This window comes from Chaetomium tenue (genome assembly GCF_020726465.1).
Source record: "Chaetomium tenue strain MPI-SDFR-AT-0079 chromosome Unknown F5144scaffold_1, whole genome shotgun sequence".
NCBI classification, from domain to species: domain Eukaryota; kingdom Fungi; phylum Ascomycota; class Sordariomycetes; order Sordariales; family Chaetomiaceae; genus Chaetomium; species Chaetomium tenue.
This window is the reverse complement of record NW_027117329.1, coordinates 2,165,100-2,187,701: the sequence shown is the minus strand read 5'-3', so window position 1 is coordinate 2,187,701 and position 22,602 is coordinate 2,165,100. Positions and strand designations below refer to the sequence as shown.

The window sequence follows — 22,602 nt, the reverse complement described above, 5'->3', positions numbered from 1 at the left end:
TAATTTAAAGATCTAAAGCTCCCAATGCCAGGAAGCAGTTTCAAGAATTGGAGAGCTGGACGGAACACACGGTTTATTTTACAGCTTGCTGCTCCAAGATTTTGAGGGGCAATCCATGGGGGATGACTCAATGTGGGGTCAATTGGTTGCCGGTGAAAGAAACCGCCCTGCAGCCAGGCCGCTAAATCGCATGCTGGAAACTTTTAACTCCCATGTCTCAGTTCTTGTTAATAAAGCGACCTGCGCCATTGGTTGTAGACCAAAGCAGGTTCGAATAGAGAGCTCTAAGGAGATCGATTCGTCACTTATACCCTGCTCGCTGCTTGCTTGAAGACCCGGCTGCGGGCCATTGACGGAGTAAGAGATCACTACAATGGACGCGAGTACTGTATTCAGATCATAGAGAATTAAATCTTGGATTTCCTCCTTGAGGTCATCAGTCAATTTTGGCCGTGTCATTGCTGTGCTCGGACAACGGCCTGGATCGGAGACCGTGCTTGTCCTGGCTGGCTTGGCATTTGAAACAAACGGAGTCCGAGATGCCAAGGCTTCTCCCAGCTGCAGGAGCCCGCCCCACTTGCCGCGAAGAAGCTCTCCCGATTTGGCGGCAGGGGATTGTGGACACTCCCAGGTCCGTTTTCGCGACTCCAGATACCTACCTAGGTACCTAGGTGATCTATCTAGAGAATCCAAAGGGCTCGCGATCTGCGAGTCGAACGCCAACAGCCGACCCGGAGAGAAGACCGTCTCGGTCAAACCACCAACATGGCTGAGGCTAGTAACGACGAAGATATCAAGTCGAGTAAACGAAGCCACGCCGACTTCACCGGCGATGATGGCTCCGGTATGTCGCTACTCGCTAGCCCCCCTTCTTCGTCCCTCCAATGGGTGACAAATCTCACTTCTCTTGGTAGATGCGGATGGAACGGGCGCTCACTGACACGCTCGCAATGCAGACAGCTCCTCAGACGATGATATGGGCCCCCAGCTGCCCTCGGCGGCTCCCAAGAAAAAGCGGCGCGTTCTTCCCTACGAGAAGCTGTACATCTCAGCCCTACCCAAGTCGACTCGTTACTCTAAATCTCTGATGCACAAGGAGCAGCTGGCCTTCCTCACCATGACCCCGATCACCGAGTTTCTCATCACAACATCCACCGATGGCGTCGTCAAGTTCTGGAAAAAGGTTGCCGAGGGCATTGAGTTCGTCAAGGAGTTCAAAGCGCACCAGGGCGAGGTCCGCTCTGTGTCCTGCAGCCAGGACGGTCGGAGCTTTGCGACGATTGGCGTGGACAAGACAGTCAAGCTGTTTGACGTGGTCACCTTCGATCTTCTTGCCGTCCTCCAGCTCGATTTTGCCCCACGCTGCGTCTGCTGGGTTCACAAAAAAGGATCGTCTCTACCGCTCCTGGCCGTTTCCGATAGCGAAGCTAAGCCGAGCATCCGCATTTACGACGGGAGAGGCGAGATCCAGGAACCAATTCACACCATCACCGGCCTGCATAGGAGTCCCGTCTCCCTGATGGCGTTCAACGACCAATATGACTGTGTAATCTCGGTGGACGAGGGCGGCATGATCGAATACTGGCAACCGAGTGGTCTCTACGAGAAACCGGAAACGGTCTTTCAGTACAAGAGCTCAACCAATTTGTTCGAGTTCAAGAAGGCAAAGTCTGTACCGGTTACTCTCACACTTTCTGCCGACGGGAGCCGATTCGCGACTATGTCCTTGCCTGACCGGAAGATACGCATTTTCGACTTTGCCTCGGCTCAGCTCCAGCGTACCTACGATGAGTCACTACAGGTTATGGAAGAAATGCAGCAGGCCGGGACCGCTTTGCAAAAGCTAGATGCTGTGGAATTCGGGCGTCGGCTTGCCCAGGAGCGGGAAATCGAGTCACCAGAGCTCCGCGACAAGTTCAATGTCATTTTTGACGAATCGGGGCATTTTATCTTGTACGGCTCCTATCTTGGGGTCAAAGTGCTCAACACCTTCACAAACCAAGTAGTCAAGGTTTACGGCCGGGAAGAAGGGTTTCGGCCGCTGGCGTTGGCATTATACCAGGGCCAACCGCAGAAGAAGGGAGTAACAACCGTCGCCATGGCAGCGTCAAGCAACCCTCTGCTGCAAGCGTCAGAGTCCAGGGACCCAATATTGGTCGCGACGGGCGTGGGGAAGGTTCGCTTCTACATGTTTACCGACGAGGAGGAGTTTTCGAAATCCACGAGAGATGTCCAAAATGAAAAACCCGTAGTCCTGGGACAGAAGAAGGCCGAGGAGAAAAAGAAGGCCGAGACAGGAACAGCGGCCATCATCCACACAACTTATGGGGACATCCACATCCGACTGTTCCCGGACGCCGCGCCAAAGACGGTCGAAAACTTTGTGACGCATTCTCGGCGTGGCTATTACAACAACACCATATTCCACCGTGTCATCCGAAAGTTCATGATCCAATGCGGAGACCCGTTGGGGGATGGGACAGGAGGCGAGAGTATCTGGGGAACCGAGTTTGCAGACGAATTCAGCAGCTTGAGACACGACAAGCCATACACGGTCAGCATGGCCAATGCTGGACCTAACACGAACGGAAGTCAATTCTTTATCACGACGGAGAAAACAGTATGTTTGCTGCTCACTCTTGATACCCCGAACACATGCTAACGGGACTTAGCCTTGGCTTGACAACAAACACACCATCTTCGGCCGTGCCGTGCAGGGCCTGGATGTTATTCACAAGATAGAGAACGTCAAGACGTACAAGGAGAAGCCGTTGGATGACATCAAGATTCTCAGCATTGATATTGCATGAGGGGCGAGAGACGATTAGATGAGTTCGTTCCGTCCATAGCATCGGGCTGAAGTTGGGCTACATAGCAAGCCGTCTTGGTTCATGATAAACACAAATCGCGGGGGTAATTGAACGCTACTCTGCGTCAACTCTCGATTTCAAGCGCGTAGTATTCGGTGATCTAAACACACATATATGTACATCAAAGCAGGCGAGCAATATGTCTATCAGAGAGATGACTTGACATCGCCACCGTAATTTATCTTCCTTAGGATGCTCCTGTTCAGCTCGCCCACATTCTGTACACCAGCCAGCCCCATGGACTGATCTACATCAGCCAAAAGCCCCGCCAGCACATGCCTCGCGCCCTCGCTGCCCGCGATCCCCAAGCCATATATCACCGGCCGTCCAACCAACACTGCCTTCGCCCCCAGCGCCAGCGCCTTCAACACATCCGCCCCCGTCCTCACCCCCGAATCATACAACACCGTCAACCGGTCCCCCACGGCATCCACAATCTCCGGCAGCATCTCCAACGCCGGCACCGCCCCATCCAACTGCCTACCCCCATGATTCGACACCGCAATCCCATCCACCCCGGCCTTTACCGCCATCTCCGCATCCCCCACACTCAACACCCCCTTCAACACAATCGGCCCATCCCCCCACAACCGCCGCAACACCGCCAAATCCTCCCACCGATGCGCATGCCCCGAAAACACCTCCGCCAACCACGCCCGGCTCGCCCCCACCACATTCTCCTCCACCCCCCCATCCCCATCCCCATCCTCCTCCCCCTCATTCCCCTCCGCGAACATCCGCCGAAACACCGGGTCGCTAAACCCCAGCGCGTTGCCCTCCCCGCGCGCAAAGGGCAGATACCCCGCGTCCAGGTCCAGCGGCCGCCACGACATGGTGAAGGTGTCGAGGGTGACGACCAGTGCGGTGCAGCCGGCGGCGCGGGCGCGCGAGAGGAGGGAGGCGGTGAGGCGGTCGGAGAGCGGCCAGTAGAGTTGGAACCAGCGCGGGGCGGTGGGTGGTGGTGGTGGTGTGGAGGGGGAGGGGGGTTCTGTGGGGGGTTGGGGTTGGAGGGAAAGGTCGGCGGCGGAGGCGACGTCTTCGATGGGGGTGGTGGCTGCGGTGCTGTAGATGTAGGGGACCCCGAGAGAGGCGCAGGCGGTGGCGACGCCGGTTTCGCCGGAGGGGTGGTAGGCGCCTTGGACGCCAATCGGGGCCATTAGGAGCGGTGTGTCTGGGGGGGGGGTGGTTAGGATGTATGTATATGACAGGGGCTGGGTTGTGGTTTGGGTTACTGTTCATACTCACCGTATTTCTTGCCAAACAGCTGAACACTGAGATCGCGTGGCATGGTTGGCCGTAGCATGCGCGGGATCAGCTTCCACTGACGAAAGGCCAGGCGGTTGGCATGCATAGTGGCCTGCTCGCCGGCGCCACCAAAGACATAGTTGAAGGCTTCAGGGGCCATGGCCTCTCTGGCCGCCTGTTCTAGCTTGTTCGGGTCCGTCGTGACAATGGGTTTCTGGCCAGCAATCATTGCCTGAGCATATAGATCGAACTGGTACTGGCCGTACGGCACCTTCTCCTCGCCATCGCTACCATCTTTATCCTTTGGCTCTAACATGTTGCGACCTCTGAACTCACATGTACGCTCTCACGTACTCGAGAGGTTGTAGTTGGGGAAGGACTTCTACCCCTGGCTTAGTCTGTTGGAGCTGGGGTTTATATCCCTGGATTTCCCCGCATCAACTGTTTGGATCAACCAAGTGCTCCTTGTGCAGCTAGATTTACCTCGGCGATTCTCGTGTGGGGCAATACTGTACTTTGTGTGAACGGATGGCGCAGGGAGAAGACCCGCGCCCGCTGATGCCCAAAAGGAAGTTATTATCAACACTACCATGAGCGCCTATAACTAACAAGGGATATATCCATCTGTCTGCCCCTCTCCCCATTCCCCGTATCTTGATTTGCGGTGTCGGGAAACACAGCCCTGCAACGCCAAAAAACCTCTTTCCTTTCCTGACAATAACCCATCAACTAAAGGTAAGAACGTCTCTAAGTACGTCCTAGTGGGTCAGGTGTTGCCCCATTCCCGAAAGCCATTTGGCAGGTATGTGAATTCCACTCAATGGCAGCAGATCCCTAAGCAGGCCATTGCCTTCATCCATATATCGGTGCTTGTAATACGCCTTTTCTCCTAGAGCACAGAGCCCAACTCGGCGCTCACCTCGGCCAACCCTCCCTAGTTACCTATCCAGCTGGGCTCACAACCCGCAGTTTCGACTTTGTGACCGTCTATGGTTTAATAGACCACAGTTCTCGTGACCTACAGTGCGTTGTTAGTCAGGTATTCTTGGACATTTAAATTCCAAATACTTACCACCCCATCTCCCTGATCTTCTTGGAGTTTGTTTGTGATCCCTTCTTATCGCTGGTCCATATCGCCAGCGCCTTGCTGCACGACGCAAAGGCCTCGACGAGCTCCTTCATTCTGCCGCTTCTGAGGAACTCCCGGGCCACGTCTGAATCCTTCTCGGCAATCACAGCCGCGAGCTCCATGCACTCCAAGAGGTTGTCTCGGGACAGAGATGTGCCCGCAAAGTGCAGGCAGCTGATGTAAGCCAGCACTGTCTCGGGGATATAGGCCTCGCGGATCTCTTGGAAGTCGTTGTCCACTAGTGCCGCGCGGTCAGCCAGTGGTATCCAAGAGGGCGAGGCGAGCATCTTACCTTCGTTCGAAACCAACAACCAACCCTTCAAGACTGGTTGCATGCACGCCTTGGCTGACCGAACCTCTTGGCTCGTATGTTGCCACATCTCGCGTGTTGTATTGTTTTCCCTGTTGAGAGCCTTGTTAGTAAACAGTACGGAGTCGTATCAGTGAAACGGAAATCATACTCTCTGCTGAGCCCAGCCAATGACGATAGAGTCTCCATCGAATCTAGCGCGCGGACGAGACACTCAAGCTCCCACACATTTCGCACAAGGTTGATAAGCTTCTCCTTGCTCATTTGGCATGTCTCGAGGAACTCGGCCGAGAACTCAGCGCCAGCAAACTCCTGGAACCAACCGGGACCAGAATCCTCGCTCTTATCCCGCACTGGGATGGGTGACTTCTTCTTGATAATTTGTCGCCCAGATACCCGTTCGCTGAAGGCGCGGGCGGCACGTAACCTTGTCTGTTCTATAATAGGTCATTGCATTAGCACGGAGCAGCAAGGAAGAAGGAAAAAACACGAAAGAAAAGAAGGAGGGGCAACGTACTAAGCAGATACTTGTAGATCCGGATAGCGTAGGTGCATGTCTCTACGAACTGGCCTGGGACCAACATGAGCCACCCCATGGCGCGAATGATCAGGTCGTCCTCTTGATCAACAAACTCGGCGTCCTCGCCAAAGAAATCAGGCTTCACAAGGCGGCCGTACTTGAGCGTCGGGGGGCCAGGTTCGAGTATTTTGAACCGCCCCTTTGCCTCACAGCGCAGAGACTGATCCTGGACATCCCCCAGGTAGATCGAAGGCTGGGAGTTGGTGAACTCGGCCACGTCGAGCCCTAGCTGCCTCATTATGGTGAGCTGGTGCAGCCGGACGTCGTCGTCGAGAATGTGGATGAGATTTCTGCTCAGTGTCTCATTCAACCGGGTACTGGACAATTTGGAAGAGTAGAGAGGAATCATTTCCTCCAGGTTGGCAAGCCGGAGGTAGCTGATGTATGCTGCAACAATGTTCTCTTGTGCCAGGTGCCGACCTTGCAGCGCGCCCCCCGCCTCGTCGAAACCGGCGAGACGGTCCAGGGCGGAGATAACGATGAGAACGTGGGCAAGCACCCGGAGGCCGTCGTGGTCCGCCAAATCAAAGAACTTGTCTTGATTGAAGCTTTCCACCATAGGTGAAATCACCTTGGGAATCAGTTTCGAAGTTTGCTTCTTATTCGCGTGCTTGGACAACACAAGACCTTGGTAAAATAGGTGCCGGTCCAGGTCGTTGGAGACAATAGCCCCTTGTAGGGCTTTTCCAGCACGCAGAGCTTCTTTTCTTGTTCTCGGATCCGTCTCCAAGGAAGCGATCAGACGCCTACTAACCGTCATCGGGTCGCTGTGGTGTAGAACGGCGTTGAAGGAAGGAAATTGCTGGGCGGCTTTGCTGGCAGCCTCCCCGCCATATTTGGCAAGGTGCAGGTCGAACTGCGTCCTGAGAAGCGCGTTGTAATGTGCGAAGAGAAGATCATCCCAAGATTTGCACACCTTTTCCACGCTGGTGATATCGCCCGCCAGCAACCCATAGACTGCCCTGTCGTACTCTCCCGTCCCACCGTCTCGAGCAGCGGCAAAGCACATACGCCTCCACAGAACCAGGGAGCTTGGCTCGAACTCGAGTTGCTCCTCATCGTCTGGGTTGGAAAGGGGCAGGGGTGCAATCGATGCGGCCCTCCATAGCTCCGTTCTCTCCGCGCACCACTCCCTGATCTCGGACATGGAGCAACCGCGGCGAAGCATCTCGAAGCATCCGAGCCAAATCGCGCGTTCGAAGAACTCATCCTGTGATTCCAGCTTGCGGGCCTGGCGGGTGACAGCGTCTGGGTCCAGTTGTGTGATGAGGGTGTTGGAGCCGAGATGTGACTGAGCCGCAGCGGAGTCGTGGGGGTCCAACACGCCCTGATAGCCGTTGACGCTCTTTTGAAGTTTGATTTTGTGGCGAGTATGGAGCCAGCCGTGTGCCAATATGTCGCCCCTCTCGGCATTCTGTTGTAGCTCGCTCACCACCTCGTCGATTGGCGTACCGTAGCTTGCACCGCTTTGAAGCCATTCCAGGACAACTTTCCTCTCCCGCGCAACCGAATCGGAGACCATAAATTCGCTCCACCACTGCCTACGACTCCTAATCGAGGCGTCGTCCGGGTTTCCCAGTTGCGACGCGGCCTGGTCACCACCATATCGTAGAGGGAGAATGCGCCGCAGAAGATCCCACGTTTGTGCCTCCTCTTCTACACGGCGCACTTCTTCAGCGGAAACGGCATCGTTGCCATCGTCGACCTCATCCATATCAATGTCGGCCGAACCAGCTCTTTGCCAGCTTCCCCCCCGCGCAGACCGCGCCCGGGGTTCGCGCTCGCGTAACCGGTCGGCCCTCTTGCGCGTGTATGTGTAGTAAGTGTCGACAAGCTTGATAACTTGGGTAAGCCTCTCTGTTGTCGAGCCTGTCGAGTCGGTGTTGTAACGGTCGAGCTGGGCAGCGAAATAGTCGACTTCCTCCCCTGCCTGGATGGTGCTCTCCTGGTACGTCGTCTCGAGATCTGCCATTTCGTCGTTTGCCGGCTCTGCAGTGTGTGTTAGCGGTCCGTGTAGACGTCCACCATGGCAACCCAGAGCGATGACCGACCTTGACCCGGGAGTTGTGAGCTAGTCCGAGAGCTCTCAGAAGCCGGGTAATCCTAGAATGGAACGTCAGTAAACATTGATTGCACAAAGACGTAGCGATAGGAACAAAGCACTAACAAATGCCGGCGCCATATCGATGGGGCCAATGGCGAGCGATGCACGAGTTTGGAGGGTGTGGGTGGGAGAGGGATGACAAGCGTTGTCTAGGCGGTTGCCCTAGGCGTCCGAAAAGACAGAAGAGGTTGGCTTTCGCAGTCGGGCGCTTGTTTATCGCATCCTGGAGTGCTCGTTTACGTTCGATTGAGCCGATGGGAGTTGTCGATGGTTTTCGAGGGTTGTTTGCGGCCAGGAGTATCCGCGAAGCCAACAACGGTAGGTCAGGTATTGCTTCAGATACAGATTACCGACTATTTCTTGCTGTCAAGCAACGCGGTCGCGCCGATACGGGATCGAAAAATCGGGTCACCGCACCAAGAGGGACCAACCTGGAAGCTGGCAAACCACAGCTCCCCTTGTTCAAAGCACGGGCCACAAAGCCAATCATTGTGGGGCAGCCATGCCCCACCGGGTGGTTAGAAAAGTCGTCGAGCAGCCAAAATTTTTGATTCTTTTCTCTTTTCTTCTTCATGTCTTATGGCGTTCATATTAGAGTCTCGGAACAAGCCTTTCATTGCTTGTTCAGGTCCACGCGGCCTCTTGCGCGCTCAATGATAGCCTAGAGGAATCCCGCACCCTCCTTTCCAGTTACCTGACGCCTCTCGGGGTTATTAGGGTGGACGCATTTGGCGAGTGATACATTTATTTCCCTTCCATTACTGGATGCCGTTTTTCCTCTGCTCCATCTTCAGCCGCAACAGGTTCGGCTTTGGGCAGCTAGCGGTTACCGCGCTGTCACCGTTCTTCTCATAGAACGCCTGGCAGCATTCGTAGAGAGCATCAACGAGCTTGGCACACCTGGCCTCGTTGTACCCATTTTTCGTCAGACAATCTTGGAATGTCAGTCAGGTGCGCGAACCCGACAACATGACTTAGGAGAGGATACCTTGAATCGCACACTGTAGGAACTTGTTAGCATCTATTACAAAAACACTCGGGGTGGGCGGACGAACCGCTCGTGGGTGGCATGGAGGATTGCTTCGGAGATCTTGATCAAGCCCCTGGATAAGCAAGCGCGTCAATCTTGGGTTGACTCTATGGGATATGGGAGTGATAGCATCCAACACTGACCATCGCGGCGTCCCTTGTAAACTAAGGTTGGATTGGTGGTTTCTTTCCGTTGGTGGTTGTTTGGTTCTTTAAGGTCCCAGGGCCAGATAACCGTGTTGGAATGCAACTGGGAACAATGATGTCAGGGGACCCCGGCAGCGCTTGATTAACCTCGCGTTGCATGGCCTTGCTCTGCATCATATGGGCTACCCAGCATCATCACCATGGGCTACTCTACATGGTCACCTTGAGCTACTCTTTGGTTGTCCCATGATACCTCCTCCCAGCAGCCGCTCATGCAGAATAGTGCCAGCTATATTGGTGGAAACCGGCAATAAAAGAATCATATCGTCGGATAGTCAGTGACTTCTGAGTCCTGCAAACAGTGTTCACTGTTTCCATTTCATCGCTAAACTCATTTCCAACTTGCACTCTCCTGGAAGTACTTTGGTATCAGTGACTACCTAGAATAACCCCCAATCACTGTCAAAGTTCGCATGTCGGTTATTGGTTTACTGCACCTCAAAAGGCTTTACTTCTGGAGCCTAGAACTTTGTTCAACCCCACCACACGACCCAAGGCACCTCCCCGCCACGCTGCGCGCTCGATTATCCCCCACCTTCAACAACCAACCGACCGGCCCCGACGCCAGGCAAATTCCTCTAAAGGTTGAGCAACCCGCGAGTTGGGCCGTACAGCATCAGCTTCCTTTCGAACAGAATCCCAACAAACAAAGACAAGCCAATTCCCACCTTTTTGGCGCACAGTGTTAGTTGAGGTGGGTTCTCGCACTTTGTACCCGATTAGCCTCTAATAGTTACGCCAAACTCCGCCTTCCTTTCCTCTCGCACATGCAATCATTCACCCAACACAACTTTATCGCATTCCGCACCCTTCAAGAACTAACAAAACCTTCTCAACCCCTCAGAAAACCACACTTCCTCAACGACCACCAACCTCGCGACACACCCACCCATCCTACAACCCCTCAAAACATCCCTCACCCAACCCGAAAACAATGGCCGACAACGCCGAGAACGGCAGCCCGCAGCCCCCGGGGCCCGAGATGAGCGGCAGCAGCGGCGGCATGGGCGGCGGCGGCATGAGCATGGGAGGTGGCAACGGCGGCGGCGGGGGAGCGGGCGTGGCGGCCGCCGCAGCAGCAAACGAGCACCTCAACATCAAGGTGACGGACAACAATAACGAAGTGTTTTTCAAAATCAAGCGCAGCACCAAGCTCGAGAAGCTCATGACGGCCTTTTGCGAGCGCCAGGGCAAGACCCCGGCCTCGGTGCGCTTTCTCTTTGAGGGCCAGCGTGTGCAGCCGGCCGATACCCCCGATACGGTGAGTTCCGCTTCCCCTCCATCGATGGTTTTCTTTCTTTCTTTTTTTGGTTTCTAGGGGTGTAGATGAGGGGGGTTTGGTTTTCTTAGGTTACGCGCGCGAAAAGAGAGGATTTGTTTGCTGACACACTGGATTAGCTGGAGATGCAAGACGGCGATACCCTAGAAGTCCACCAAGAGCAGGTCGGTGGCTGGTGAGCCCGCGCGCTACGATCGATCGAGAGAGGGGAAGCGGGGGAAGGGAAGGGGGGTTCGCGGTTTACTCGGCGATACTGGACGCTCTCGGCTTTGGGATGGCGAACGGAAATATCGGAGTTTTGCAACTTTACGCCCATCTATCTATCTACGCGGATGGGCGCGGGGCAGAGGATACCAACGGGAGATGACGATGCCCATGATGCATGGAGATCTTGTCGCTGGATTCCGGCTCGGGGAAGGGAGGAGTTGGCGCATCTCGGGGCGCGGTTATCTGGCACTGGACATTAGGGAATTATCATTCGCCCTACAGTACTCACTCATCTATTATCTCGCGATGCTATCTATTGTGACTTAAGTCGGCCTACGCTCCATCTAGCCGGCTCTCTGCACGCGTGCGGTGCAGCGAGGGTGTCTGTTTCCTTGACATCATCACGTATCATGACGTAACGAGGGAGAAGCAGCTGTGTATGTTTGAAAACGCCAGGCAAATGATTTCCTACGATGCACCTACAAACCCAAACCTACAGAGAAATTACAAACAAACTCCAGATCTGGCCAGCAAATACACAACAGAGAATCCGAAACTGCATCAATCAATCAATCAACGCCCACGCTTTGCATCCCATGAACATCCGCGCCTCACACCTCATGCCTTCAACTCCCTCTCCATGCAGTGCGTGCACAGCACCACTGTCTCGCCCGGCGCGCCGCGGCCTTCCATAGGAAAAATCTGGCCGTCGTCAAACGCGCCGTTGCAGGTGGCGCAGCGGAAGCACTCGTCATGCCACTCGCCGCCCAGGGCACGGACGTACTGGCCGATGACGGCGGTCCGGCACTTGCGGCACTTGGGGGCGCGGCGCTCGGTGCGCTTCGTCTGACAGGACACGCACCACGCATAGCCGTCCTTTTCGATATGCGTCATGCCCTTCTCGAACGGGTCGCCGCACTCGGCGCAGAAGAAGTGGCCAAAGTGCCAGTGGGCGCCCAGCGCCACCACGTGCTGGCCCATGATGGGCGTCTTGCAGTGCTTGCAGCGCGGCGCGAACAGCTCGTGCCAGTCGAGGTGGCAGAAGAAGCGGAGGCGGTCGTCGCCGTCTTCGGCCATCGTCTGGCCGGGTTCCTCGGGAAGCATCTGGCCCGCGGCGCGGCGGGCGATGCGGTCGAGGCGCGCTTCGCGGTGGTTGTCTGGTTCGGGAGAAATCTCGAGTGCCTCGAGAGAGGTGCCGCAAGTATAACAGGTGAAGCAGTGCGGGTGGAACCGCTCCGATGTGCCGGCGAGGGACACGAAGCGGCCCTCGATAAAGTCACCACATTCGTGACAGCGAGCAGTGGCGCGGCTACCGGCTGGCTTCGAAGCGGAAGACCAGGGCCCGTGAGGTCGCGCTGCCTGCCGGACACGAGGCGCACCAGCTTGCGGTGTGGGGAGCGGACGACGAGAGCCCCCGCTCCTGTTGGCGCTGCTATCGTCAGGTGTTACGATTACAGGTATGCTGGGGCCGTCATCCGCATCATCAGGACCGATCACGATAGCAGGTGGGGCCGACGAGGAAGAGTCGTTGACCGCAATCACGGGGATAGAAGGCCCATCGACTTTAATAGAGGGCGCAGGGGGTTGTGAGTTGCGTGTCGGCGAGGGCGATGGGGCCGGCGAGGCCGCAGGGCTGTTCGAAACAGAGATAGTAGGGATCGTTTGGGTTTGCGGCTGCGGCTGCTGTTTGCGGAGCCCGCCCGGGACGAGGGAGGGTGGGTGTTTGGCACTTCCCCGCCCGAAAGTCGACTCTTCTGACTTGCCGTCAGTAGCCTCCCCTTGGGGCTTCCAATTTTTTTCAAAGCTTACGATAGGTCTACCGGGTCTATCGCTGACTGCAGAGGGCGTGGGAAGCTTGGGGCTGCGGTCTTTCAACCTCATGCTCGTTGCCTGCTTGATATCCTCGCTGCGGATCTCCATGCCGTGCTTTCGGGGCACGTCTTCGCGCGAAACAGGCGGAGTAGCAACGCGAGAGTTGGTTGTGTAAAGGGGATTTCGAGATTGGCTTGGAGGATTGCGGTGTATCTCGTATTTGGAGACTAACTTCTCGGGTGAGGACATTTCGGGTGAGGGCTTCTCGGGTGAGGAGGGGGGGAGAGGCTCAGTCTTCAACCCAGAAGCACCCCTACGGGTGAACTGAAGACGGTTGAGAGGCTCCTTTGGTTTTGGTTTCAGCGGATTAACCACATCATCTGACGCGGAAGCTCGAGCCCCGTCAGACTCGTTGTCTGGTTCCTCCCAGATCTGGTCGCCGGAGAAGGGCTTCTGCGCCTCGCTGCTCATGGTCCTTTTCTGTCTGCTTCTGGAACGCCCTCCTGAAACGGAGTGAGGTTCGCTCGGGATATCGCCGTATGATTTGTTGAAATTGCGATCCGCGGCCGCACCGGATTGTGCCGCACCGCCCCCCGGCCCTATGCTGGATGCTTGACGAGAGGAGGAAAACGATGGGCGGCCCGAAGCCAGCGCAGGGCTGTCAATCTCGGTAGAACTACCAGACCGCGACCCTGAGAGAGGACCCCGGGCAAGACCAGTGGGCGTGACGTCAGTACCATACCTGCCGACACTAGCGGTGCGAGCATGTGCATAACTGTTCTTGCGCAAGTGTGGCCGATATCGGTAGGGAGCCCCAGGTTGAGGCATCTTTTCCGGATTCTGGTGCTGCCATACCAGTTCGGCCGCCTCGTCGAGAGCCGCGCCATAGATCCGCTTGTCGTCATCGCCCTCCTCTGCGCCCTCCATGTCCTCCTGGGGGGATTCTTTAAGGTCCATATCTTCCATAGCTCGACGTAGCGAGAACGCCTCCTCTTTCTCCATCCACCTCTGCCCACGCTCCATGTAGGTTGCACTGGGGACGACTTCTGACGGTTTCAGCGGTTGCACAGGGCGGTCCGGATAATAGTCCTTCCCGCGGGCCGTGCTCGAGTATGACGAGACGCTGGGAACAATCGAAGGGCGGCTTGCGGAGGCCAGAACACTCACAGTGTCCGACTGTGTCCGCTGGTGGTATGTAGGCAAGGTCGATGAGGATGGTGAAGGAACATCGGCGGAAGGCCGGATATTGGTAGACGAGCCAAGAGCATCATGTCTGGAAGCCGGCGGAGGGCGGGCGCCTGCTGGCCTGTTGATACGGTTGGTGCGAAGACCTGCGAGATAGGCAGCTGCGGTAGGTCAGTAACTGACCCGGTCGTGAATCGTAGGTTTGTCATGGGGATTGCCGGTTTGTTGCATACCAAACTGTTCGCTCGACATGTAGGAAGGTGACGGCGGCGTCACCTTCCTTGTGGAATTCCGCTCCTTGGAGCTGCCGCGTGCAAACATGGCCCTCGGACCTTACGACGTCGATATGATACTTGGCAGCTTTGGGGATTTGGGGAGTGTGCAGCGAGAGGTAGGCCGGTGATTTTGGGGAAGATGGCAGTTGCAATCGAAGGCCGGAGTTGAAACGGTGCGAGAATGGCTGGGCCTAGCAGCCAGCTCGACCGAAGTTCAATTTATGGAATGTCCTGGAATGTTGTTTATCTGTGAGTATCAGTAGTAAATGACGTTGCTAGGCAGGTCAAGGGACACAACAAGCACGGTGAACGGAACGCATAAAGTAGGTGAGTCAAAGGCAGTTGATCCGCTGAGGTGCGAGACAAGCCGACAGCTGCCTTTCCTGGTTTGCCAGCTGCGATTGGACCACGCAACGAGACAAACATGGGTGGGTTCCCACAGCGACGAGCCGGAGCCACTCGTCAGCAGCACAGTACTTGGTATGTATTTGAACAGTGCTTGGCTTAACAAGCGAGCGTGCTGCGTCAACACCGACAGCCTTACCAACCGCCAGCTCACCCACTAACTACCGAGGTACCCCAGAGCTTAAACTTCAGCACAAACAGTGGTGTTTGGACTGTTGTTTTTGGCCGGTACGGACCCGCCATTTTCAGCGAGCTCAAGCCCGAGTGCGAACCGACTCAACCAGCCCTCACCTCTCCCGCCTCAACGTACAACGTGCAGTTGGTTTGGCTGGCTGGCACCCCTGGCTGCGGTTTGTAACCCTTCGCCCTGCCCAATACCCTTGGCTGCACGGCTTGTAACCCCGGTGGAGGTGTACTTCACGTTCTCGTCTCCCAGTTTCACGCTTCAGCCATGGCAGAAATCACGTCAAGATCAGCGGCATCCCCATGGCGTCGGTATCGGCTCTATCGGCGTCTAATATCCCGACTTCAGTCGGGTCAACGCAGGATGAGAGAAGTGCCGTCGCAAATTCCGCTTCCGGTTTTACGATAGCGATCGCCAGATCCTTATCATCACAATGCCTCCCGACCTCTATAAAGCGCTCCATATAGAGGTTTACCAAGGGTTTCATAACCAACTAGCTAGGCAGGATAGAGAAGAGAGTTAGAGAACGATCGGAAGTGTTAGACATCGAGCACAAGGCCATTCTGGAGGAGATAGTGGGGAAGGTGACTCAACTGGCGGCCCAAAACCAGAATGTGATGCGAAAAGCCTAACCAACCTCCTCCTACCGTGTATTTCGTTGAATCCGGGCCTGTAGAAGGAAATCTTGTCTTGAGCGTTCAAGAACTGGAGAAATACGCCAAGACGATTTAGCGCTTGTATGATTACCTAGTTCAGCTAATCAGAATTGCAGCGCTAGGGCGGGACTCGGAAGCGCCTGCAGCCTCAGCTCAGGGAAGTCTGCCGATGGATCCCGTTTTGACAAAACAACCAAAGCTGAGTTGTTTCTCACCCACGAGGAGGCAGGGATGGGGAAATGCAATGCATGTCTTGCACTCTGACAAGGGCTGTTTTCTCCAATTCCCACCATTTCGGTTCACCAGTTCCATCTTCCGCAGTCTTCTTCATCCCCCACATCGCTTCACAATTGCGGCTAGGCCTATTGGCAAGTTCAAGGAGCTTAAAAGAGCTTAACGACCTGAGAAGTGGGTTTGCTTATGGAGGTTCCGAGGGGTCCATGTCCTGCACAAACTCGGCATCCGCCACTGTTTGCCGGTTCTCCTTTCCCCGCACTCGGCAACAACCCACTGACCCACTCCACTCCAAGCCTTGCAGCCTGATGAAAATCCGTTTCAGCGGAAAGGGCGTCTTGGGTTTTCACCCGCAAGTTATTTCCGGGCCCGGGCCGACCCTGTTCTGGAATCAAAAGTGCGCCTACCATCGATGATCATCTCTAGCTTCCCTCGGACAAGAGTCGGCCGAGAGGGCAGGTCAAATCGAGGAGTCAGGTTGTCGCTGAGCTCCAAGCTGACATGCCCCGTTGAATTTACTATTTATTAATAACTAGCTCTAACCACACTGACTACCTACCTATGTTGCCTTTGGTCCTGTCTCATCTTGCCATATAGACAATGGGATGAAGTAGGCAGGGCAAGGACAAAACTTCGAGAACATGGGCCGAGGATGGACCGTAGTCGGCGCGGCGTCTGGGGTGTGGATGCTGCTGCATCGGCAGCGGCTCCCGCTAAACCAAACTCGAGGCACACTGGAGGTCTGCCGGGTGGGGAGAAGGAGGGTGTTGGTTCCGTCAGAACCGCGATGGCCCTTGCAAAAATATTCCCGGACTTACAACCTTCACTTCGGCCGAGGGTGACCGCTTGATTGTGTATTATATACTGTCGCTGCGGCTCTCTTGTGTTGCGCGTTGAATCGTGCTGAACCTTGGATTTGCCCCCTTTATGTGGTACTTTTTGTCATCACCGTTCCAGGGCAACAATATCTCAATGTCCCTGCAAACAAGTGCTGTTCTTGGTCTTAATCCCCATATCGTTCCTTGTCCTATCCTTCACTCAACATACAAACTCCCCCAATGACTTCGCCCATGGCAACAGCCCCTGAACCGGCGTTACCCGTGTCGATGAAGTCAACACAAAACACTCCCGATGTTTTCTCTGGTGAGAAGGGCACCGGGTCGGATGAGAGTCCGGTTGAGACTGACTCACCTGAAGAGGCTGAGTTTAAAGAAGGGGGTTATGGTTGGTTAGTGTTGCCCCGTACAAACATGTTCCCTTTGACTTTACACACACATACAAAAGATCCCCCCTCTAATAAGTGCCAACGCTAATCTTGTGAGTAAACAGGGTGGTTGTCTTCTCCGTCCTCCTCGTTAATGCCCACACTTGGGGTTTGAACTCGTCATATGCTGTCTTCCTAGCATATTACTTACGGTCTGGCACCATTGCCGGTGCTTCCCCGTTGGGCTTCGCCTTTGTAGGCGGGTTATCCATCTCGATATGTACGTTCCCCCTTTCCATAATCTAAAGATTCCTGCTGACAGGTGCTCGGGCAGCCTTGTTGGTGTCCCCGTTAGCTACCTGGTCCATTGGCCGGTTCGGGACCGCCACAAGCCTGCGAATTGGCGTTGTACTCGAAGCGTAAGTGTCCCCATGCCCGGCGCTCCCAGCGCTGCAGCAGGCTGACACCGGGTTGCCCCTATTTACCAGCATATCCTTCATCGGCGCCTCCTTCTCCACTCACATATGGCACCTCCTTCTCAGCCAAGGTGTGTGCTTTGGCTTGGGCTTAGGTTTCTGCTTCACATCCACCGTCGGCGTCGTCCCGCAATGGTTCACCAAACGGCGCTCCTTCGCCAATTCCGTAGCCACCTGCGGCTCCGGTTTCGGTGGGCTGACATACGCCCTCGGCACGAATGCCATGATCTCCAACCTCGGCCTCGCCTGGGCGTTCCGGATCCTGGCCATCTTGGCCTTTGTGGTGAACGGCGCATGCAGCTTGATCCTGCGTGATAGGAATAAGGCGGTCGGTGCCGTCCACATACCCTTCCACAAGGACCTCTTCAAGCGTCTGGAGTTTTGGCTGTTTGTCGGCTGGGGCTTCTTCAGCCTCCTGGGCTATGTCATCGTTGTCTTCTCCATTACCGACTATGCCCAGTCGGTGGGCTTTACCGCAAGCCAGGGATCGCTTGCAGCTTCGATCTTCAACTGTAAGCTCCCCTTCCCCTCCATCCCTAGCCATTTCACGCATCACGTACTCATCCATGCCTGTAATATCTTAGTGTCCCAGGGCATCGGAAGGCCTCTCATTGGCTTGGTCAGCGACAGGTTCGGGAGGATCAATGTTGCCGGTGTTGGGACCCTAATCGCCGGCCTCGCCGCCTTTTTCCTATGGATCTTTGCTGGGAGCCACTTCGCCGGACTCATTGTATACGTTCTCTTCGGAATGTTTGCAGGAATTATATGGCCTTGTGTGGCCCCCGTCGGAGCTGAGGTTGTTGGTTTGCAACTGTTACCTTCTGGTATGTATGGGCTTTACCCCCGATTGCTACATTTAGGTGAAAGACTAACCGGATGGCCTAGCCTTGTCGATTTACTGGCTTGTTCTAGTTCTGCCTGCCACTTTGTAAGTTACCAAGTTCCCTCCGCTGCTTTTCTTCTAAACTCGGGCTTGCTAATATTCAAACAGTGCCGAAGTAATTGCTCTGAGCCTAAAGACTTCTGGCGTGAGCGCCTATCTCGATGTTCAGGTTTTCACTGGGACGATGTATATCGCCTCATTTGTTTCCCGTAAGGCACTTTCACCCTTTTCTAGTAGGTTCACTTCTAACAGTATCACCAGTATGGCTCTTGAGAGGCTGGAAATTACAGCAGTTAGAACTGTTGGGGCCGGATGAGAAGCAGCAAACGAATACCAACCAACCCGCCAGCGGTAGCCAGGAGCAGAGAGAGCCACGGCATTCTGGGCTACGTGCGTATATACACGGTATGACCGTTATCAAGAAGGTTTGAACCAAACCATCATTTAATAGACCGGGGCCTTTGCACCCATTCATAATTTCATTACAAGACAGCATCAATATAATAACATGGAGCCCGTATCTCGACGATTGTGTTACCTCGGGTATCCTTCTCAGGAATCTTTCGACAGTTCGATTGCCTTCGCCGCCGCCGCCTCAAAATCATCGAATGCATAGAGCGGCAAGCCACTCTCAGAGATAAGCTTCTGACCTTCTCTCTCATTTGTCCCCCTGATGCGTACAACAACGGGGACGCTGGGAGACAACTCCTTAAAGGCCATGATGATGCCCCTGGCAATCATATCACCGAGGGTCAGCCCGCCAAAGATATTGACAAAAACCACGCGAACCCTCGGGTCCCGCAGAATAATCTCGAAGCTCTGCTTTACCGTCTCGGACGTGGCCTTGCCCCCAGTGTCGAGGAAATTGGCGGCGTGCCCGGCAAGCGCATCAACAGTGTTCATGGCCAACCCTGCGCCGTTGACAAGGGTGCCGACTGACCCGGGCCCCTTGAGCTTGATGTAAACGATACAGTTTTTCTCCGCCTCAATCTCACACGGGTCCTCTGCGGCGATATTCCGGAGTTGTTGCAGCTCGGCTTGTCGGCCGCAGCTGCGGTAAGCAGCGTCGTCGAAGCCGAAGCGTGCGCCGACGACGGTAAGCTCGCCTGGGCGTTCCACTATAGATGTGGATAGGAAGAATGCTTCTTTCTCGTAAAAGATAGCTGTCAAGGTCTTGAGAAGATGGCGAAGAGATTCCACGGCGCTTCCACTTGGACTTAACTGCAAATGCCTTGCCACTTGCTCAATGATGAGCGTATCGGGGTCGCTCCCGTAATCGAAAGGATAGCGTTCCACGGATCCGTTCAGGTTGGCCTCCTCGGCGGTCGGCGAAGCGATGATACAGGGAGATCGCGCCGTACGATCAATACTGATAGCCAAGAGCTTTTGAGCACCGGAGGCCCCGGGAGCGCAGTTGATTCCATCAGCCTGCTGGAGGAGGTCCATGCATTGGTCCTCGGAGATGTAAAGATGCCTCCGTTGTTGGCGGAAGAGCGGCCTTGGTTTCTCTTTGTGCTGGGGTCTGTGGACAACGGTATGAAACTGGCGGCGCTGAGTTCCCCCAAGTGACCGGACGCCAACTCCTGCTCCTGACCCGAGTCCAGAGGCTACAGTCCTGGCCTCCAGCCTTGCTTTCAGGGCGTCACCAAACTCTGCTGGATGGCCGACTATCGTCGCTCCTGCAGATTCAAGCGCAGCTATCTTGTCCTTTGCGTTCGGCTCCCCGACAGTGGTGAAGGCACCGGCGTGGCCCATGATGCGGCCGGGCTCCTCGGCGATACCTGCAACCAAGGCAACCACGGGCCTGAATGAAAGAGTCAGTCTTGCTGACACCTCGGCTGGGCCGTCTGGAAACTCACTTCGGTGATTTAGTCCGGGAATGGTACTCACGAATCCTACCAGACTTTCGTTAGAGACGTCATTACTGGCGAGGGGATAAACATACCAATCGGCGACGTCAAATTCACCTCTACCTCCAATTTCACCGATCAAGGCAATGCCGTCTGTGTCCGGGTCATGTTCAAGAACGCTCAGGGCCTCTTGGAGATTGGTACCGGGAACGATATCGCCACCCACACCGATGCATAAGCTCTGCCCAAGGCCTGCCCGCGTAGTTGACGCCACTGCTTCGTAACTCAGTGTTCCAGATTTTGCAACAATCCCTACTCTACCGGGTGTAAAGCACGGCAACGGTTGAAACCCTACGGCAAGGTTAGCACCTATAATCAGGCTCTTGGTTCCGAATAACAAACCTATCCGACACCTTCCCACGGCGGAGATAATACCAGGCGAGTTGGGGCCAACAAGGCGAGACTTGGATTGCAATTTAAGCATGGAATGGACCTTGGGCTGTCAGAATAGATACTCGTATTATAAATTATATCGACTACGGCGGCCTTGCTTACTCGAAGCATATCATGCAGGGGGATGTGTTCCGCAACGGCTACGATGAGAGGGACTTCGGCTTCTATTGCCTCCTCAATTGCGACCGCGGCTTGGTGGGCCGCCACGTAGATGGCCGTGGCATCCGGCTTTAGCTGTTCCACCGCCTGTCCATGATATCAGCTCCTGGGCCGGTTCACGGGGGAAAGCGAGGGGACTGCGCAGACCGATCGAACCGTAGGAAGCACTGGAAGGCCAAGATGCTCTGCAGTACGGCCAGGCGTCACGCCTCCAACGATACGGGTGCCCCAAGCAATGGAATCTTTGGCATTTGCCGTGGCCTTGAACTAGAGTCAGCAGCCGCTTGGAACCATCAGAAAGTAAATAGTCTCCAACCAGCTTTCCAGTAAACCCCTGGAAGATCACACGTGTGTGGTTTCCAATACGAAGGTTTGGGAGCGTGTCAGAATAGCTGTGAAGACGGGATGTCGTCCACAGGGACCGGGAACGGCAACGGCCGTAAGACGAGGCCGGCGTTTGGAGTCCCACCCGGGACCCATATCGACGGAGACAGGAACTTTGATGCATTCCAGGCGGATCTGACACTTGGCTGTTGTTGGGCCGGCTGGTTGAGGAGGGGAGAGAGTTTGAAATGGGCATGAGAGCCCTTGCTGCCCGAGAACCCGAGGCAAGAGCCAGTCTACCTACCAGAAAGGCTGGCGTGGCTGACTGCTGAGCCTAGACCGACTCGATCCTTACTTGGTAGCCATGCATGTGATGTTTAACCCCACATGGGCTAACACCAACCCCCAAAGCGTATGTGGGGTGTCCCGCCAAAAAATCACCAACGGAGCTCCCCTTTGACCCCTGTCTCGCTGCCAGCACCTTGTTTTGCTGGTGTTTCTTGGCTTTTTGTCTTGAAGCCCAAATTTTTAAAATCGTCCCGGGCCATCAAGTTGCTAAACACCCAGCAGTTAGTTTACCCAGAATCACAGAGAAACCTGTCTAAATCCGGAAAACCCACTGGTCCATGCGGCAACCCAGATACGACTTGGCTAGCATCCGGCATTCGTTGTCATTCATCCCCTTCACCTTCTTCATGCAGTCCAAGTAGGACATCATGACATGCTTGCACTCTCCTAAAATCGGGAATGAGTAAGCTGCTACCTTACGAAGGCTATCCAACTTACCGTCGTGATCTAGGGGGAAGCTTCCTCTTTGCGGCCTGAACGGAAGAATATTGTTAACAAGCAGGGCAGCCGTCTCATCTGGGACTCGGGAACTCACGGGGTGGGCCTTGTTGACGGCAACGGGCCTGGACTTCCGAAGGTGCTCATCTTGTTCTCGGCCGAAGCTTTGAGGAATCAATGTGGGTTGTAATTTAAACCCAAATATTTTTTCACAATTTAGGGTTGATGTTGCTGTCCTGACGTGCCTGGCGAGAGGACTCAAAACGAAAACGGAAGGAGAGTTCAAGCCACCTGACTCTGGTGAGGTTAAATGGTTGCCTAAAACGGAAGTATTGACGTGGTCGTAAACTCGTAAAATATACAAAAACAAAGATAACCAAGGTACTCTTCCCAGGCTGAATGAACAGAGACGGACGGGAGTGAGGGGCTAAAGAGCGTTTGTTGATGTTGAATGCTGAGTTGCCCTTTCCGGCTCGGCAGCGTTCGGAATGAAGAGGTACCTTTAGGGACCCACAGTAATCGGGCTGTATGAACGCTGGCTGGCTGGCTTATCGAGTTGTGGGTCTCACATGCCCAAAACCCGCCTCAGGCACTCAGGCCACAAGCTGCCCAACCAAGGTCCGTCAGCCTGTGAGTTGGGTTAGGAGGCAGGGAGGTTGGTCAATCCATTGGATGCCCGCCCAGTGGGTCTCCCTCTGATGCGCTATCTGGTCTGAGGTGGTTAGGCGGCATGCATTGAGCCCTGAAATTGATCGA

At 55.1% G+C, this 22,602-nt stretch overlaps 9 protein-coding genes across 9 annotated transcripts; 3 read left to right on the top strand and 6 right to left on the bottom strand.

Moving 5' to 3' along the window:
* The first annotated feature begins 633 nt into the window (after positions 1 to 633).
* On the top strand, positions 634 to 3,035 carry F5144DRAFT_554821 (uncharacterized protein). Its single transcript, XM_066787864.1, has 3 exons — positions 634 to 844; positions 957 to 2,620; positions 2,673 to 3,035. Exons 1-3 carry the CDS (start codon positions 766 to 768, stop codon positions 2,808 to 2,810), a joined length of 1,881 nt encoding a protein of 626 aa, XP_066648255.1. The 5' UTR covers positions 634 to 765; the 3' UTR covers positions 2,811 to 3,035.
* Positions 2,840 to 4,797, bottom strand: F5144DRAFT_28659 (FMN-dependent dehydrogenase). The gene is made up of 3 exons (XM_066783762.1): positions 4,599 to 4,797; positions 4,116 to 4,537; positions 2,840 to 4,041 (listed from the first exon to the last, which is right to left on the bottom strand). Exons 2-3 carry the CDS (start codon positions 4,429 to 4,431, stop codon positions 3,017 to 3,019), a joined length of 1,341 nt encoding a protein of 446 aa, XP_066648254.1. The 5' UTR covers positions 4,432 to 4,537; positions 4,599 to 4,797; the 3' UTR covers positions 2,840 to 3,016.
* A 40-nt stretch (positions 4,798 to 4,837) lies between these two features.
* F5144DRAFT_28669 (nuclear pore protein 84/107) lies at positions 4,838 to 8,410 on the bottom strand. The gene is made up of 6 exons (XM_066783763.1): positions 8,302 to 8,410; positions 8,186 to 8,237; positions 6,072 to 8,123; positions 5,706 to 5,991; positions 5,537 to 5,646; positions 4,838 to 5,482 (listed from the first exon to the last, which is right to left on the bottom strand). Exons 1-6 carry the CDS (start codon positions 8,314 to 8,316, stop codon positions 5,184 to 5,186), a joined length of 2,814 nt encoding a protein of 937 aa, XP_066648253.1. The 5' UTR covers positions 8,317 to 8,410; the 3' UTR covers positions 4,838 to 5,183.
* Positions 8,411 to 8,768: 358 nt separating this feature from the next.
* Positions 8,769 to 9,599, bottom strand: F5144DRAFT_554818 (uncharacterized protein). The gene is made up of 4 exons (XM_066787863.1): positions 9,412 to 9,599; positions 9,294 to 9,341; positions 9,227 to 9,239; positions 8,769 to 9,172 (listed from the first exon to the last, which is right to left on the bottom strand). Exons 1-4 carry the CDS (start codon positions 9,412 to 9,414, stop codon positions 8,997 to 8,999), a joined length of 240 nt encoding a protein of 79 aa, XP_066648252.1. The 5' UTR covers positions 9,415 to 9,599; the 3' UTR covers positions 8,769 to 8,996.
* Positions 9,600 to 10,498: 899 nt separating this feature from the next.
* On the top strand, positions 10,499 to 10,932 carry F5144DRAFT_477882 (ubiquitin-related domain-containing protein; the record flags this gene model as incomplete). Its single annotated transcript, XM_066785072.1, has 2 exons — positions 10,499 to 10,735; positions 10,873 to 10,932. The coding sequence occupies 2 exons, from the start codon at positions 10,499 to 10,501 to the stop codon at positions 10,930 to 10,932; spliced, it is 297 nt and encodes a 98-aa protein (XP_066648251.1).
* Positions 10,933 to 11,284: 352 nt separating this feature from the next.
* On the bottom strand, positions 11,285 to 14,618 carry F5144DRAFT_554810 (uncharacterized protein). The gene is made up of 2 exons (XM_066787862.1): positions 14,191 to 14,618; positions 11,285 to 14,118 (listed from the first exon to the last, which is right to left on the bottom strand). Exons 1-2 carry the CDS (start codon positions 14,276 to 14,278, stop codon positions 11,579 to 11,581), a joined length of 2,628 nt encoding a protein of 875 aa, XP_066648250.1. The 5' UTR covers positions 14,279 to 14,618; the 3' UTR covers positions 11,285 to 11,578.
* A 2,199-nt stretch (positions 14,619 to 16,817) lies between these two features.
* Positions 16,818 to 18,705, top strand: F5144DRAFT_588564 (major facilitator superfamily domain-containing protein; the record flags this gene model as incomplete). Its single annotated transcript, XM_066789945.1, has 8 exons — positions 16,818 to 16,939; positions 17,041 to 17,195; positions 17,250 to 17,334; positions 17,404 to 17,903; positions 17,976 to 18,215; positions 18,277 to 18,319; positions 18,383 to 18,483; positions 18,536 to 18,705. The coding sequence occupies 8 exons, from the start codon at positions 16,818 to 16,820 to the stop codon at positions 18,703 to 18,705; spliced, it is 1,416 nt and encodes a 471-aa protein (XP_066648249.1).
* Positions 18,706 to 18,826: 121 nt separating this feature from the next.
* On the bottom strand, positions 18,827 to 21,244 carry F5144DRAFT_479814 (succinyl-CoA synthetase-like protein; the record flags this gene model as incomplete). The annotated part of the gene is made up of 7 exons (XM_066785193.1): positions 18,827 to 20,078; positions 20,134 to 20,169; positions 20,220 to 20,475; positions 20,527 to 20,617; positions 20,680 to 20,823; positions 20,884 to 20,997; positions 21,053 to 21,244. The coding sequence occupies 7 exons, from the start codon at positions 21,242 to 21,244 to the stop codon at positions 18,827 to 18,829; spliced, it is 2,085 nt and encodes a 694-aa protein (XP_066648248.1).
* Positions 21,245 to 21,497: 253 nt separating this feature from the next.
* F5144DRAFT_478327 (uncharacterized protein) lies at positions 21,498 to 21,993 on the bottom strand (the record flags this gene model as incomplete). Its single annotated transcript, XM_066785096.1, has 4 exons — positions 21,498 to 21,615; positions 21,681 to 21,795; positions 21,847 to 21,881; positions 21,944 to 21,993. 4 exons carry the CDS (start codon positions 21,991 to 21,993, stop codon positions 21,498 to 21,500), a joined length of 318 nt encoding a protein of 105 aa, XP_066648247.1.
* Positions 21,994 to 22,602: the final 609 nt, after the last annotated feature.